Raw genomic sequence first — 18,410 nt, 5'->3', positions numbered from 1 at the left:
TGTTCTCTTTCGGCTCTCGGTATTTTTAGTATCGAGAATCGTTAAAGTACAGGATACCCAATAAATCTAATTTGATACCGATACTTTCATTTCTACGAAGCGATACCCGATACAGATTACAATTACTTAAAATGTATTGAAAGGTAGTATCGAAGCTACCTGTATCTTCGGTACTACCAATGCATGCTATGCGGTTGTGAACAGAAGGTTGCTTGCATCTCAATTAACGCTCCAACCAGCAACTCAAAGAGGATTTATATTTTTACATTTCTTTATCGCAGTGCTTATTATTCAAACAAGGCTGACGTCTGGGCGAAGAACAAATTTTGGCACGCTTTTCTGACGGTGGCGCGCAGGATCCGTCGCAGAGGCGTTGGCTTGGAGCTGACGCAGTGCGGGCGGCGCGGCGGCGGACCCAGTGCTGCCGCCGGACGGCTTTTGACCGCAGTGCATCAGCGCCATTCGGACGGCACTCAAGATACTGCGCTGCAATTAAGCTATCTGCAAATGCAGCTGCGCTCTGCCACTTCGTTTGCTGCTCACAAGGAGCCATTGGTTGCCGTAACAGAGTACGGTGGACAGCTGTGTGACAACGGCGAATCGCGAAATGTTTTAGGTCAAGCCTGAGTTCTGCAAAGGTACGTGCAAAGCATCGACCACTTACCTAAACTGAAGGGGTCTGGTCGGGACTGCTGCATCCCGCTTTTCCTTGCGTTTCTGAAGTCTTCGCAAATAAAGCAGCGGGGGGGGGGGGGGGGGGGGGATCTTTTCCTGCCTCCCGCGCAGGCTTCTAGTGGCCAACTAAAAACTCCTACTACGTGGCCGCAATGCTTGTGGGTTTGTGGGTCGGGCACAACCTCGGACACAGAGCCCTGCTGATAAATATTCGAAACCCCTCTTCAGGCAAGGGGTTTCCCACTTACCAGCTACCCTCGCCTTTGACATGCGGTCGTTGACCCCTACCACCCTCAGGTGCTGGTTACTGGCTGATGGAAGCTGCTTTGAGCCGATGGGTCGAGGCGCGTCCGGTCGTCCGGTAGAGGACGCGTTGCAAGAAAAAAAATGCCACAAAAATTACGGACGGCACTTGAAACTGCTCATGTGCTTCGAAGACAAAATCGTTCATTCGTAATTTATATTTTACGCGACAGCGTAAGGAGCTCATTCTGCTTAGCCCGTCGTCGTGAGTCAGTCGGATAAAATCCTACAAGTTTCAAATGAAGCTAACGAATTGGGAAAGGGGGGTCCAAAATGAAGCCAAAATTGGCGAGGAGGTTCCTCTAATTGGGGTATTTCAGTATAAAGAAGTAATTCATTTAAAGAAATTAGCCGGAATTCGGGGCCGACCGACTCAAAACAGCTTCCCTCATCACGCCTTGGCAACCAAAGCTAAGGTAGCAAACCAAGGCCTTGAAGGGTTTTTTTTTTTTCAAACGTGGTATTCGTCGGTTCAAGCATGTTAGAGAGGCACACAGTGAACGCGTTGTCGTGTGCATAACTTGGTAACGTGTACTTGAGAAGTGTGTATGAGTGTAGTGGCGCAATATTTTGTGAAGTATTACCTAGATAGTGATCCGTAATGGTAATCGGTAACTGACTGGTAAGCAGTAATTGCGATTGCAGTCGATAGCCGTAATCAGTAAAGTGATTGTGGTCTGGTAATCGGTAATGGTGATGGTAATCGGTGATTAGCGGTGGCTGATTGATAATCGATGATTGTAATCGATAATTGGAGTTGGTACTTGGCAATTAAACGTGCTTTATGATTAGTAATTGCTTGTGATTTCGGAAAGACTGCAATTGGTGATCTTTATCCAGTAATTGTGAATTCGAAAAGTGTCGACTTCTCGCGGCGGCCGCCGGGGGGAACAGGCCTTTCTTGCTGTCGCTCCCGTCTATACTTCTCCTCACTATCCTCTCCCTTTCCCTTTCATTTCCGCCGGCTGCAGCTCGGGTGCTTAAGATATGAGATAGCAATTGCCGCGGCCGGCAACACTCTTTTGCTTCACTGTTTTTTTTTAATAAACCACTACCACCACATGCGCGGAAAGTTTGCATCGCGCGTGAGTACCGCTAGTGTGCGCCGTCAGTGCGAGCAGGACGTCGATGTCAACAAATTGAGGAAGAAAAAGGTTGTCGCCTTGTCGGTCAAACGCCTTTATGGTTAAGTAAAGGCTTTTAAATCAAAGTACTTTAGGATAAAGCTCTTACTGGCGATCTACGGACTGCCAAAGATTCATAAGCCTGATGTCCCTCTGCGGCCTTTTGAGGGCTTCACGCGTTCGCCACTTCAGAATTTGTAAAAGTTTCAGCACCGAGCAATTTATCCAATTTATCCACTCATCGGCAGGAGCCCTACAAACACACAAAACACCAGGACTTCATCTAAAAGGTTCGGCACCTAGAAATCGACGCCGGAGAAATCATCGTTTCATTCGACGTGAAATCCCTCTTCACAAGCGTCCCAATAGACCTTTCCGTAGAAGTCTGTACCGCAGCCCTTGAGGCCGACCCGACACTGCCAGAGAGAACTGCGATCGGTGTGGACGGCCTGACCCCTCTTCGCTTCTGTTTGTTGAACACGTTTTTCACTTTCGAGGATGTCCCATACATGCAGATTCACCGAGCAGCTATGGGTGCACCCATTCCCGTAACGGTCGATAACTTAACAATGGAAGAAATCGAAGTCCATGCACTTGTATCGTTCATGCCTGCCCCTAAAGTGTTCCTGAGATACATGGACGACTTTGTATCCTGAAAAAAGAAGCATTGCACGATTTTGCTGCCCACCTGGACAGCTTGGAACCTGCCGTATAGTTCGCCGTTGAAGAGGAAATCAATGGCCAGCTTCCCTTTTTGGATGTGCTTGTTTCCCGACGGTCCTCACCATGGGCGTCCGGAGGGGGGGGGGGGCAAGGGGGGGCGGTTGCACCCCCCTGGAAAATCACTCACTCGAACCGTGAGTGATGGCCGCACAATAGGGGCGGTGGTGCGCTCAGTCAAAAGGGTAAAAGCAGCCCCGCATGGTCACATCTGCGAAATGCCGCGTCCGGGCGTGCGTCGTTCCGCCGTTTTCAAACCACGCCATCGTTAGCTCTACTGAAGGGCGACCTGTTCCAGACATACAGCGGCACCGGCGAGCATGTGTTTCGAGCCGCCTTGAGATGGGTGTCTGTTTCTTTGATCTCTAGAGAGATAGCGACACGGAGGCAGACAGTGCACGGGGCATCTTGTTTTCGCCTATGTCGTTACGCCGGTCACCGATGAATTCTTAAGGAGGGAAGGACAAATCAGCCGTGTCCACCCCCGCTTTGTCGGGCTGCTCAGGGGCAAGCGGGCGATGAGTTGGCGCCGCCGCCGCTCGCTGTCTCCTCCGATCCACGTGTAGCGCAGTTCGGTAGAAGCGCCGCTTTCAGAATCTCCGGCAAAGGGGATTAGCTGCTTTTGTTCACGGCGACGCAGTCTCCCGAGGCGCCCCCACACCAGCGTTCTTTGCGTCTTCTGTGAAAACCAGCGCCTTTGGTCAACGCAGCCCGATGGCGCCTGCCTGGCTCGCCTGTCACCTCTGGCTGGGCCTCAAATCACAACAGCGCCCATGTACTGTGCGTGTCAGTGCATAGTAAAGAGACCCAGGTGGTCGACATTACCCGGAACTCTGTACTACTCCATCCCTCATAGCCTGAGTCGTTTTGGGGCTCTGAACCCCATAAAAACACAAAAACAAATTTTCCGACCGGAGTGGCGAGTGTCCCTTCCCCTCGGAAGTTGCGCGGCGTTCCTTTCACCCCCAAAGTGCGCATTCGGGGATACTGCGGCAAGTAAGCCCTCGCACGTGTGCGCGCCTCTGTGTTTGTGCTTGGGTGTTTTTAGTGGCCGGTTGTCAGCGAAGCTGAGAACAACCAAGACAGCGGACGAGAAAACGACGAGCGGCAAGCAGTGTGTGTGGGGTTGCTCGACTGTGCGGATGCGCAAGCAAGATGGAGCGAGGTGTATGAAGCTGCGAGCATGCATTTATCTTGTAAATAAGTTTTCGTTGTATATATAGTCATCTTTTGTTTTCAACGTACGCGTTCAACAGTTTTTCCAATCAATGTGTATGATGAGTGTGCACCGAGAGCGTGTAATGAAGCACAGAAGTGAATTTATCACACGTGTAATTACGCAATTCGCCCAGAAAAATCCGAGGCGCCTACAGTTGCTGTTCAAGGAAGACTGACTGAGTGACTGTAGTTGCGTGTTTGCGAACATATTGTGCTGTGTGCTGGTCATCAATCCGGGTGAGTCGAGAACCCGTATGCAGGAAGACTGAGCACTCTTCTCCACGAAGTGATATAGCATCTTTTTGCATTTTTTATTAATTTTAGTTGTTTCTTCGTTGATAAACTCCAATGTACCTCTCCTAGCCGCGCTTTAGTTTGCTGTTTGTAATTTTTATTTCATGTGTGCATTTTGTTTAATTTTTATTTATATATAAATAAATAAATTTACTCCGCAAATAGCGCCTTTTTGCTACGAACATACCCCCCCCCCCCCCCCGGGGCACCAACGGGGCCCCCCCCTGCAAAAAATTCTGCGGACGCCCTTGGTCCTCACGCCTAAATTGTAACGTCTACCGGAAGCCCGCGCACACCGGCCGTTACCTTCATTTCAAGTCTGTACACCCTGATTCCCCAAAAACGTTCTGTTACTTTTTCTCTCCTCCATCGAAAAAACGTCTGTTTCAGACGGAAAGACCAGGTCGCTGAAACAGAGCACGTACGCCGTGATGTGTCCTCTTATGGCTATCCTGGAGATGTCATTGATTCGGTACAACGCCGACTTGAACGCCCGGTGCTGAAACCAGCCTAAGGTACTCAGAAGCGAGCTGCAATTCCATATGTTCCTGGCGTCAGTGAAACGCTGGCGCGTATCTTACGTTATTATGACGTACAGACCTCACATGTGCCAGCTAAAAAAACTGAGGAGTCAGCTGGTGCAAGTGAAGGATAAACTAAAGAAAGAAAAATTTCCCGGCGTGGTGTACGCAATTCCATGAGCCGACTGCAGTAGCTGCGAACTAAGATTGCGTAATCACCAGAGTGACGTGAGATCAAAATGCACTTGCCGAGCACTCGATATCGGCCACATGCAACATAATCTGGGCAGACGCACGTGTGATCGCAAAAGAAAGGGGCAAGAAGTCGCGGCCCTACCTTGAGTCAGTGATCATCCAGACGACAGCACATACGCTTAATCGGAATGACGGAAATTTGCCCGCACTCTATGCAAGACGCCTGGGTTCACTCATGCACCGTGTTTAAAAAGCAACGTTCCTACGTTTTGCCTCATTGTGAACAAGGCTCCCATGCGGGAGCCGGAACGTCTTTCCATCTCCATTCTTTTGGTCGGTGTCTCCCACTTTCGTCCTTATGGTAAATGTCTTTAGCTCAAAGGCCTTCATGGTAAAGGCCTTTAGGCCACATGCCTTTATGGCAAAGGTCTTTAGGTGAAAGGATGCTTTCGCCTTCACAGCACATGAGGACCTTGATTCAATTCCCCCCACTTCGGAAGATGTTTTATTTTCCTTTGCGAAAGACATCATTGGGGGTTTTGCGGACCACTTTTCTTGGACGCCGGGTTTCGTTGCTGATGAGCCATATAACGTTTTCGCCTTGAAAGAATGGGGGGGGGGGGGGGGGGATCCTGCATGCCAACCTTCCCAGCGATTTAACTCGCCGCGAGGAGGTAGCGCAGAGGAGAATCCGGGTGGCGCTTACGCCTGCCATCAGGGCCTGCTGCACGTCGCAGACCCCGCTTCTGAACTGCCCCTTCTGCCCCTCTTCTGCTACAGAGGTGACATTAGACCACTTTGTGCTAACTTGGCCCGGACTTCGGGAGGCACGCAAGCGACACTTTGGCATTCAGGGTTTCCACCCCATCCGACCACCAGACACTCGAATCTAGACCCATGGGCAATACCGGGCCTTGCTGGAATTTGTAGCCGCCACCGGTTTGTACACTCTCTTATGCCGCAGGGCACTTTGCGCAATTAAAAAAAAAGTGTGGAGATGGCACCTGTGGTAGCCCTCTAATCCTACCAACAAAGAAACATCGGGGAGCTTCCTTTGTTGATTTAGTCGCTCCTGCCTGCGGCGCGTACGCACAGGGACGAAGCCGTCAAAAACTCCCGGCTGTGGGCTGCCCTGGCAGTTCCACTCCGCGTGCGTAAAGTGCGGTTCTGATTGGCAGCGCCCAATCTCGGCACTGGGCAAGTGCAATGGGAGAATGAAATGCGTCTTCGTGTGATCTTCCTAAGTAGAATGAATTTCCTATGCATTTTCAAATTTCGATAATTCTTTTTGCACTTGTTCAGGGGCGCACGAGGAATTCATATGACTAGAATAGCTGGCAATAAAAAAAAATATCGCAGCGTTCTTCTAAGATGATTTCATGTTCCTCTTCTTTCAAACCTATCCTTCGACTAAGTTTTGTGTTATTTGGCTTTAGATTTATAAACGGCAATTTTCAAAAAATATTTGCATTTCGTCTGTTTTTGTGTACGCAAAACTCCATCAATGCATTTTTATTACCGCCTGTTGCGGCTCGAACTTATTCATTTCGCGGTCTATTGAGGTAGAGAATTTGAGAACGACATGCATACACGTATAAATACTCTTAATTTTCCGTATAGAGTCTTTCCTCGACCGTAGCCTCCGCGATCAGCTCCGGCGTCGCCTCCGCGATCGGTACCGGCGTGCTGCCCGAGCTGATCGCGGAGGCCACCCCTCGACTAGCACTTCTCTCCAGTCCGTCGCTCCAGGCGCCCGACGCCACCGCTGCTCAGCTTCTCTCCTTGAACAGCTCCTTGCACAGTAACCACCGGCCGTGTTCTGCATTCCTGTGCTCTCGCCATACCCTCCTCCCCCTACTTCCAACTGAAGAGCACAATACGTCGCGAAACTAGAGGCCTGCTGCATTTCTATCTTTTAGGCAGTCCTAACGCATACGATAAGGCCTGCAGCTATCGATTTATACACGACTCGAAATGGACAGATGCGATCTTGAAAATTTTGCGGCGATCAGGAACCTGCAGTGACTGCAAGCGTGCAATAAAAGAACTGCGGAAAACAAGTGCTCAAAAAGGGACGAAATGATAGATAAAATTGAGCTCGTAGTTTATTGGAAACCTGACTCAGCGTACATTGCAGGATATGAAGCGGGGGAGGGCACGAATAGTTTTCCGTCCCGAAGTGATCACGGTTAAGAGCATATCGCACGCATGCAGAAAATGGAAGCAGGGCTTCTCCGGTTCCCGGTCATTTGGGCTGAGTCTGTCCTCTAGGCGAAGGTTTTCCTGGAGGATAGTCTTCGTGGCCAGCGCGGTCATCCGGAGAACGGGTGGTCGGTTCGGAAGAAGGTCCATCGATACTCCCAAGTAAAAAATTAAAAGTCTCTGGCATCAGTTCTCTCAGCACTACCATCAAGAGCCAAATGAAGCCAACGTGTAGTAGGAGCAGAAAGCCCCAGACATCCAGTTGATCAGAGCTAGTGCGGCATTCCCGGTCGCATGATGGAGCACAACGTAAGCAGAGGCAGCGGTTCCCCTGGTACAGCAGCGACAGCCTATTGTTCCCATCTCGGCTTTTGCCTTTGTCCGGTGGGCTCTGCGCGCTTCCGTCCCCTACAGCCTCGTACGGGGTGCCATTCGAGAGCGGCGCTGTATTCGATGAGATCTCAGGCGTGTCCACTGCTAGCGGCGGCGATTCTTCGGAGTGTTTCGGGGGCCGCAGCGAAGACGTTACGCGTCGATGACGACGCAGGTGTCTGCACTTGTCGCTTCTCGCCTCCCGCTTCTGGCCAGCGTAGCAGCCGTCGGAGTCGCTGTCTTCCTCACTTGGGTTGCGCATGTGCACCAGAAAACCGCCTTCGCTGTGCGGAGGAACAGCCAGCGGGGAACAGTGATTAACGAGACATGCGACTTCTGGCAGTCGCAGGCGCTGCTACGCGGTTTCAAGAGCATGATACCAACGGCAAGTGCATTCACGAGAAAAGAGCTTCCGCAGCCTGGCTAATGGTTGCGTAGATGAACAAGCAGCATCAATAACATACCTTTCAAATGCTGTTCGAGTAGAGGGCTAACACGTCTATGTCGGTGCCTGCCGAAACGATGCAAGAGGATGCAGTCTTCCTCTGCTCTAGATGCGAGGTCAAATACTGCATCACAATCCTGTGCGGTTGCGGATGTAATGGAAGTTTGTGGCGCTTTTATCTCTTTGATAACTTAACGGGGCTGCACTCCTTAATTCTTGGCGCGTGCAACGATACGCGTTGCGACAGGCAGGGGAATACTGTTTTTTATTTTTTTATTGTTAAGCTCTTTCCATACAGAATTCACGGGTTGATGATAAACTGCGATTAAGTGCGTGGACATTAAGTTCCATTCAGGCTAAAATTGTGCGTTCTCAAGGTATTCGTTGCACGTGCGCATGATTCGGCACGTAGCACCACGTGTGGTTTAAAACTGTAATACCGCTCTTCGATAACATTTCCTGCCTCCATTCATGCACAAAATCAGCACAAAACGCAGGGCAATGTGCTTCGCGGAAGCAGCGTGCTTTGGCAGACGCCTGATGGACCGGCAACTTCAAATCCTCCTTTTAAGGCGAAAGCCTGCCTCATCGTTGCCGACAGAAGGTTGTCAGCAGAAGCTTTTCAGCAGAGGTGTAACGCTTTTGACGGGTGTCCATCGAGATATGTGAGACAGTTACTGGGTAATTTCCTGTCCTCAAATACAATTTTTATTTTCTTCATTACGGCCCCTCTTTCTTCTTTCACTCCCACTTCCTCCCTTCCTGTACGGTGCGTTTCAGGTGTCCACAGAGATGACAGCGAATTACTGTGGCTTTTTTTCCCCTCAAAAAGCGTTGCGTTGCGTTCAAAGGGCAAGGCATCACGCCGAACGGGTGGTGGCGTTCCGTGGACTCCCTGGCAGCGACAACATGCTGTCGCGTTCCACTCCTAAAGGCGAAGCTTAAGCGTCATTAAATAGCAGTTAATTAGTATTAAGTCATTAATTAGTAATTTGTCATTACTTAGCATTTAGTCATTAATTATGTGTGACGTCATCTAGTGGTGACGTCACCAGTGCAACAGAGGCAGTCAAAGTGGTGCGGAAAACGCTTTCGCCTCTACGCACTTTAGACAGTCAAATTGCCCCTTTAATTTTTTTTTTAATTTTTCGCCGGCCCGCAAAAATTTGCTAGGCATTCCTGTGCAGGCACTATGATACTGCCCACAGATTCGCTGCACCGGCAACGCATTCGCGTATCTCTCTGACAAAGCATTATCAGGAACGCGATAATGCGTCGCACAGTGCGAATCATACTGCTTCAAAGCGTCGGCCTCAGTTACAGCGTTGACAAAGTTCTTGTTGTACTCGGAAGCTAATAGTTTTTTTTTTATGCGCAAAGCGACGAGTCCTAATCATCGAAGGTTCGTTTCGAGCGGTTGTCCGCATATCCTGCTCCATTTCCCCACTCGGTGTTATTTCAAGGCCACCAGTATTTCCTTAGAACAGAGCTGTAACAGCGCTAAGACGGGACAAAGGAACGACACATACACTTACCGAGTATAGTATAGCTCGTCAAGACGTTTGTTGCGGGCCGAACATGCTCCTTGAGAAACTGTGCTGACATAGGACGAGTTGCAAGGACACAACATATAGACGCTGCGCCTGTGCTGTGTTCTTGCTTCGTCCTGTGTCAGCGCTGTTTCTACCATTGTCTAACACCAAGAAGTCCAACTCTCCACTCTTCTGAGAGCATGCTCCCGTCAAGATTTGAAAAAGAAGTGCAGAACTCAGAAAAAAAAGTAAAGATGACGCTGGTACAAAACACTCACTGAAGACTTTATTATGTCAATTTTCCCGAACGAGAAACAATGTGCAAAAAATATTTCTCGTGAAAATTTTGAGTTGTCTACAGAGCGAAATCTGCATATCCAGTCGCTATTCTTTATCGACGCATTTGGTGGGTTTGGCATTGCGACGGCGTGGTCTGTCATTAAAGTGTCAATAATGGAAAAGGGGAGAATTTATATTTTTAGAATGTGTTTATTGACGCTTTCACGCAATGCTTGCCAATGATCGGTCCGTCCCTTGCGCGAAACGTGAGTAGCCCAGGCTGCGAGCACAGCTTTCTTCACAATGGCCCATAAGTCCTCCTTGGCACCTTCTGCGTTCTTTTAGGGTACCTCGCTGCGCAGACATGTAGCCATACCATGCAGTGGATATAGAAATCATATGCAGGAGTGCAGCAACGGCTGTCTAGCAGGCACGTACCCAGTGGTGGGAGAGGGTGAAGGGCGATGCTCTCCTACCTCTCGATACAGGAATTTGCCTTGGGCCCCTCCCGAGAAAAAATCTTGGCTACACGTGCTTGCTGCTGGCGTCGGCGAGAGATAATAAGGCATTGGTGGGCAGCTTGTGCGCACGTTTCCATCATCTCGAGATATTTGCTCCGACTGCCTGGCAAAGTCAGTGTCTGCATACTATCGAGAATTGTATTCTACGAAAAATCGAGCTCGAGTAAATAAGTTCGCGTGAGAGATAGACCTAAAGGCGGCGTCACCGTCGTTCTGATATAATGTGAGCTGGCAGCTCGATGCGCTCATTGAAATGAGCGCGGGGAATTTTGGGAGGGAATTACTGCTGAAGAAATTGCGCTAGCTGCAGTAAATGATTAACGCATCACTTCACGACGTGCCAGTTTTGAGCGGAAGCTCGAAGAATTCTCAAGTGCTGCGTAAAAGAAAGGCAATCGGCCAGGAAACACTGGACTGTCACGCAGCCACACAAACCCCTGTTTTGCCTTCTATTTAGCTGTTTTGCATGCGTTTGGTTTGCACTAGTGCTCGCGAGACTGATATTTTTGTTTCGCCACACCTACCGCACGACATTTTCGTTTGTTGTTCGCATTTGCCCCGTTCTGCAAGGCACTGCCTGTGTAAGCCTAAGTGATATATGCGTATATATGCCCGTGGTTTGCAGTTTGGGCATTTATTCTTACCGTGCGGTGAGGCATAAGACAGCAAAGGACGGCGCTACCGAACGGATGAGTTCTTTTAGCGCGGCTGCGTCGTTTCCGACACATGGGAGCACGCCAGAAATCGATGCATGCACGAGTGTGCTGATCGAATATACCGACTGTTGCGTCGATGAGAGAAAATCGAAAAAAAAAAATCTCTCGGCCTGACCGCAAGCTTCTCCAGGCTAAAATTTCGCACAGAGGTGGAATTTGGAGGTCATTTTTGCTTTTGCTTTATTGTGCTTCTGTGGAGTACTTGCCAGATTCGGTCAAAATTAATAGCAAATCTCCATCGTCTGCGGTGGCCACGAACCGAAACAGCAAACTTTATCAGCAGTGATGCTGGCAGCGCCATCACGTGCTCTCCTGCCGAATGAGGACACTACCGTGCAGGGAGGCTGCGGAGAAACGCGTGGAAGGAACGCAAGGTGCTGGGAGGGGGGCAGTCGCGCGCAAACAGTTTTAGAGCGAAAGCTGTACTTCATGACCAAAGCTGCGGAAGCCGATTCACCGCTGAAGCCTTCACCTTGACCTTGAATAATTAAAACAAATATCGCCGTGACTGGGTTTCGAACCCGCACGGGCGTGAACAGATAAGCTTCGCTGGTCACTGCTCCAGAGCACTATGCAATCGTTGCATTTTTTAAGTGATATTTATTACATTAAATTATGTTCTATTTACATCAACTATTTACGAAGCTCTCCGAAAACGCCCCGAAAGACATCTCAAAAAGGCAGAGCAGTAAAGCACTACACGGGAGGTAAGGCTGTGCCCATATCCAAGACAGAGTGCCACTCCGGTTTAAAGTCAGGCAGTTATAATTCTCCATACGTTCTTTCTATCTGTCGGCAGGTGGAAGAAGCTTCCCAGACAAGCATCGGGTTACACGTTGAAATTTATTCGTGGACACCATCATCCGAATCAAAAGCCCCTCGCCATCCTTACATGCTAAGTGGTTAAATATCCCCCCCCCCCCCACACACACAAACAATGCCCACCAATAGGGTCCGAGGTTCAGCCCCGGGGCGGCGACACCCGCCCTCCGGCAATATGTTCCTTCTTTCCATCGGAGATGGCCGCAAATAAACATTGAACACACATCCTCGCCACTCAGGTGACACCATCGCAAAGCTGGTCCAAATGGCAAACATCTCGAATAAAAAAAAGGAGATGGGAAGTATCCGAGGTAAAATAGCTGCAGCGACAGAAATGGCCACATCCAACAATGTGGTCAGGAGTACTGCGAAACAAAAAATAACCGTCACCGGACTTCATACCGGAATAGAAAGGAGGGAGATTCCGGCCTGGGCGCTGGGAATCATCCCGGACAGTCTCGAGGCGCTCCTGTGGCCGCGCGGCAGCGCGCACCCGTGACAGAACAATGGTGAGCCTCTGTGCGGTCATCGAGCAGGCGGGCTTGGCTTTCCGCCTGCTCTTCGCCAGGTAGTGCACGCGTGGCATGAACGCTCATTGGGTGCGCGCAAGATTAGTCCGAGACAGGACGCTACGCGTGGGCGGCTATGTACGTACATGGTTTACCTTTCCTTCTGTAAGTGATTGTGCTCAGTGGCCGCTCGCGCGCATTTATTTTCGGACAAAGCTTGGACATTAGCGCGCGAGCGGCGCGAACTTGATCACTTTTGTATTTTGTAAATAGTGTACAAAGCTCTCCCCTGTCTTGCTATCCCTCCCCTCTCTACTACTCCTATCCTCTCCCTTTCCCTTCCGCCGGCTACAGCTCGGGTGTTTAAGATATTGGGTAGCAATTGCCGCGGCCGGCAACATTCTTTTCCTTCAGTTTTTTTTTAATATTATTATTAAATAAACCACTACCACCACCACCACCAGATTCCGGCTTGAAACCGCAAGTGGAAAGTGTGCAGAACTTGTGGCTCAAAACGAAGCTCAGAAATGCGAGACGCGCGGCACCTGACTGCTGCGATGAGTGCGCGTAGCGAGAAAATGAAAATTACTGACATATCTCGCTGTGCTAGGTCGAGTGAAAGGCGTGTGCGCAGCTTGAAGCGCGTAAGGCATGTCGGGAACAAATCGAGTCCATGCCGTTGCGGGAAACTGAATGGGAAGAAAAGACGCTCAGTGGGGAGCCCGCGTTGTCGAAGGCGACCAAGAGGGAGGCACAGGATAGCCGGCGCCGATTGGGCTGGCAATTCGTTCTGCGCAGAACTCACGAGAGCTTCTCTGTTTTGCCTGGCCTTTGTAAGCAGGGCACAGAGACACGCAAAAGCCAGCGACAGAGATGGGCGGATTAGCTCCGTCGATTGTCGTGACGACCGGACGGTAGACGCGGCCGCGCCGGGCGCGGCTGAAAGAGTAATCACTGCTCAGTTGAAGCGTTCAGATGGGCTGTGGGTCGAAGGCAGCGTGAAAAATAAAAGGCTTTGACTTGACGTGCGTCGCCGGGGATCATCCGGTGCCCCAGGCTGCAGGGGCTCGGGCTTGGCTTGTGGAGCTGTTCTTGTGTGTTCTGCTGCATGACAGGAAAGCCATGTAGCACATTCGGTGGGGAGTACGCTCGATGCCTGCCGCCAGGTCGCCTGAGGACCGGAAATGAGCGTCTCCCTCGAACCAGCCTTGGTACAATAGAAGAACTTTCCCCCTCTGGTATGGCCGGTCAGCAGAGGACGAGGCGGCGAGACGCGCTCGTGCTGACACAGCTATCTGCACGTGGTGGCGGCAAGTTCACAGAGGCGAGCCGTCGCCGGAGTCTAAAGGGATTAGCCTTGGTGTCGCGCAGTTCGATAACCCCTGTATGTAGGGAGGGGGCGCGGAACAAGCCGCCTGCGTGAAGGCCGCTGGCTTGGCGGTTGGTGGTGGTGGTAGTGGTTTATTTAAAAATAAAAATAAAAAGGTGAGGCAAAAGAGTGTTGCCTGCAACCGGCGGAAATGAAAGGGGAGAGCTTTGTACACTATGTACAAAATGCAAAAGTTGTTCATTGCCGTGTTCATTGCCGTGTTCATTGCAACTTAATGGCGCCAAAAACCACACACACACAAACACGCACGCACGCACGCGCGCACACACTCACACACACACACACAAGACAAGAGCCGTGCGGCGGAATTTGTTGAAGACTCCAGCTACGTCCTTGCGCGGGTGCGATGCGCGAAGGTTGGCGCCCGACACGAGGTTCACTTCGTGTTCGTCCACGTGTGTGCTATGCTATTAGCGCCTGCAACGACTAACCGGGAGCAGACGACCATTTTTCGGCGGAGCGAACGGTCAGCATCGGTGAGTGCCATGCTCGCAGCTGACGCGTGTATTTTCTGTCGCCTGTTGCCTTTAGAACGAACATGGTATGATGTTGCACGTTGGAGAAACGCAAGCAACGTGTGTTCAATATCGACATCGCGGGAGAGCAATCGAATATCTAGTTTTCCGTGAAGTACAGTTTCTCATGAACGCTCTCGCTGCCTGCTTGGCAATGGCGGGTGTGACAATTTAGATGCAGAGCTTGCGACAGAGTACCCCGTTCACAAACTGAACACTTTGAAAACAACAGCGAGTACATGACCGAAACGAATCCATGTCTGACCATTGCAGTGTTCGTTTGCGGAGATACGCGCGATGAAATTGAAATTCGGCCCTTCCTTCCGCTTGCGTAAGGCTGTTCGTACTACGAGCTATACAAGTTAGTGAGTGTTCGTTTGCGGAGATACGCGCGATGAAATTGAAATTCGGCCCTTCCTTCCGCTTGCGTAAGGCTGTTCGTACTACGAGCTATACAAGTTAGTTCACTGAAAGCAATTCGCATTCTCGCCTACTCCGCTCCTGCCCGTACTCACTGGTTTACAAATAGCAGAATACATGTGATTACACGGTCTGATAGGTTGGCACAGGACGAATCGCCGCACCTGTGTTGAGAATTCCAATCTCAATCGGGTAGGGGCACTGCTCAAGTCGTTGCGTTCGTTGTATCTCTGACACGGTTATGTATAGTGGACTTTTTTACAGTGCATTCGATGTGATTTCAGTCGAATTATTTATTGCAATGCATGGCAGAGTTTACCGTCCCGTGCATACCATGCGTTTGTTACGTTGCCGTGGCTGCATTTTTGCTCACTTTGCAGTTGGGTAGAAGTCCCTGTCGCCGCGTCCATTCATGTCATGCTTTGAAAATGAAATTAGTGTCATGTTTTTTGTTTTTCTGTTGGCGATGCCCACACGCTCCCGATGTTGGCGAACATGTGGGGTGGCGAAAAGTTGCGGCAAAATTTGTGAAGTCCGCGCATATAAAACAGCTTTGCAAAGGCCGCCCAAAAGCTTGATCTCTTAAAATTGTGCACAGAGTATAGTTTGGCAAGCCAGGCGCTGCGCTTCGTTCCGCGCTCGATATTAAGCACAGGCAGTGGGTTTGTTTCTGTATGCATTTCGTTCACAAAGTGCGCTGATGTGTAAACTGGTTGTTGGCGCAAGCATTTTTGTTCAACAACTACGTCCACTGCCAACGTAACTTAGGGCCGGCGGGAAAGTGTAGAAGAAATAGACATCGCAGACGCGCTAAGATTTTCGCGTACATACTGGCGACGTTTTTTTTTTCTGCTTTCGTTGACAAATGTCGCAACCGGCAATAAAAGCATTGATGCCTAGAGGACGTTGCCGTTCCGTACATTGATGCCTTTCTTGTACAGACGCAAACACGCGCTTGACCGGTGGCTAAGCGGCCGGACGTTGCTACGCGCGCCGGGTTATCAGCCCAGCGGAGGACGGCAACAGGCCTCTTCGATTAACCGCGCTCGGGCAGCCCGCTGGCGGCCCGCAAGTTCGCCTATGACAGGAAAACGCATCATGATCACGTGGGCTGGCGGCCACCGGAACCAGCCCACCGGCAATCACGGCGGCAAGCAAGTCGCGGATCACGGATGCTCTCCCTAGCTTCGCGTTCTGCGTCTCACGCGCGAAAGGTAGGAATCGGCTGCTTGGTATCGAAAACAACGACTCGCAGTTATTGAGGGCTGCGTGCCGCAGACTGCAGAACATGCACCTGATCAAGCTCGCACTCGTATACATCGGCGACGACAACGCGAGCGTGTGCCTTCGGTGCACTGTGTAAGCTTCAAGCATAGGACGGAAAAACTGCCCGTGCGTTGTTTATCAAACGACAAGCCGTACTCTCGGATTATTGCGTGTTTGCTTATTACGCAGTAAGTATATATGACTGGTATGACCGCCGACGATCGACCCTGGTGGACTCTGCTGTGGTCGTTCTACGCTGGTAACCTGCTTCCTGTAAGCTGTAAGCAGAAAAGAATCGGGATACGTTCGTTCAACTGTAGTCTGTCGGCCGCCGGCTTTTGCTGCGGGCAAGGAACGCATAATCTCGGCAAAAGCGCATATCAGCTTGTTGAACGTCCACCCAGAACAAGCGGGTGCACTGTATAAATTTAGCTGTGTCGTTTCTGTAATAATACAGCTTTATAGCAGAGAACTGGCACTGGAATGAAAGGCGCTACAATAAAGCCCTGCGTGTCGGCGCCTCACGTTCCGCGTGTGTTTGCATGACGATCAGCGCTAGAGCTCATTTTTATCTCTTTTTTAAATGAGCCAAACGCGAGGAGGTGCATGCCTAGGGTAATTCTCAGATATTTTGAGCATATGTGGCAGAAGGCCCGAACATGAAGCTGTACAACAGTTGGCGACGACAGAATCAGCACTTGGTCGGCGCGACAATTATTGCCCGCAGAGATGTCTCGAGCAATGTGCTCGTGAGGGCTTTTAATAAAGGACATGTTTCAGTCAAGCGTTTTTCAAAGCATATCCACTTTAGCACTGTGCCAAACGCAACGAAGACCATACGCTCCTGTATCGCGCTCAACCAACACTTCGTAAAACACGTTCAGCACATGCATATATGCGCGCGTATGAACGCGTACTCGGAACTGGAATCCGGTTGCTCTCGTGAAAGGCCTCGAACACCATCGCAATATCCGCCGGGCGCACGAAATTAACAGCCGAAATATTTTGTGAATCAGCTGGTATGCGATCGTAATATGAAGCGAGCAATTGTGCTTGCGAGGTGGTGAGACGATCGAAATATGACCGCGCATACGCACGCAAAACATATCAATAAACACCGAGAACTACCGCAAAAGGTGCCATTGCAGGCGACACAGTCGACATGCACCGTGGCCTAGTCGAAACAAGCGCCTGCATCGCGCAAAACATCGCATGAAGAACCGCGGTCCTTCTAGTCCTTATAAAAATGGCCGCGCGAGCTTCCCGCTACCTTACATCTCTCTGTCGTCTGCTAGCTGCCCGAGCGCTGCCAGCACAAAATCGTCCTGGCGAGTCTGGCTGCCGGCTGGCAGCCCGAAACCGCCCAGCCAGAGAAAAACGAACGCGTTCCGGGCAGCCACCGGAAGTGGGCGGAGCAACCCGAGAAAATCGAGCGCGCTCGGGCAGCCCGCAAGCAACCCGCGGGCTGCCAGAGGTTGATAATCGAAGAAGCCCACTGCGCGCTCGCCTCCTCGCCACCGTTTGACATTTCGTTGCAGCCGCGTGTTTATCACAGTTACTACGCATGAGCAAGGAGGGCTATATAACGCGCTTGCCTACACCGTTATCGTGGTGCTCCCAGTGCATTGTGCGCGAACTGCGACAGCCATCACGTCAAACAAAGCATGACTGCAGCTTTTCGCTTGTATATACAGGCTTAACCAGAGCTAAGCCACTGCCAGTTTTTTTTTGTGTGTATGGTTGTTCTATGTGGTGTCCGAAGAGTCCCATCATCTGAATATGGCACTTGTAAAACTTGATTTTGTTGTACGTCCCCGCTGCAATAACGACCTCGGGCCCTGCAGGAATCCTTGAATAAAGAATAAATTTTATAGCGCGAGGGTAACAAAGGACATTATGCGCCAGACGCAGATAGCGCATAGAGGCAACTGCAAAGCTCGCTCCCGATAACAGTGTGCACGGACAATCCAAAGGCAGCCACTGGGCGCATTTGTTCTTCCAGTCCCGGACTACTTGCTGACAGGTCTAAGCTTCCGCTCTGACAGGAAACAGCGTCATGGTCACATGACCTACTTGCCAGAGGCTGGTTGCGGACTCGCCGCCAGAGCCGGGCTCCCCCTCGGTTACCGTACCAGGACGCTGTCATCTGCTAGCAGACGACGCAAGCCATGGCCACCACGACGCCGAAGCAACGCCGTGCGCTCAATCATGATACTGAGTCGATTTGAAGACCATACTGTCAGCGTAGCGTAGGTGCATTACAGAACTCAGCTTCGGAGGTATGCTCGCCGCTACTGCTCGCGGTGAAGTTCGCACAAAGTAGCTCAACTCGTAGCGGGTAGGGAGATAGACGAAAGCCTTCGCAAAAATG

The 18,410-nt window shown here is 50.7% G+C and overlaps 1 protein-coding gene across 1 annotated transcript in view; it reads right to left on the bottom strand.

Annotated features, from left to right (window-relative positions):
• Positions 1-7,886, bottom strand: part of LOC149354029 (uncharacterized) — a 40,881-nt gene extending 32,995 nt beyond the window's left edge. Inside the window, exon 1 of the mRNA XM_089575908.1 lies at positions 7,628-7,886. Within this exon, the coding sequence (XP_089432034.1) occupies positions 7,628-7,886 (259 nt within the window). The remainder of the gene's footprint in view (positions 1-7,627) is intronic.
• Positions 7,887-18,410: the final 10,524 nt, after the last annotated feature.

The sequence above is a fragment of the Amblyomma mixtum genome, chromosome 3 (assembly GCF_055824585.1).
Source record: "Amblyomma mixtum isolate Tamu chromosome 3, ASM5582458v1, whole genome shotgun sequence".
In the NCBI taxonomy this organism is placed as follows: Eukaryota; Metazoa; Arthropoda; class Arachnida; order Ixodida; family Ixodidae; genus Amblyomma; species Amblyomma mixtum.
The sequence above is the reverse complement of the archived record's forward strand: the minus strand, read 5'-3'. Positions and strand labels throughout refer to the sequence as shown.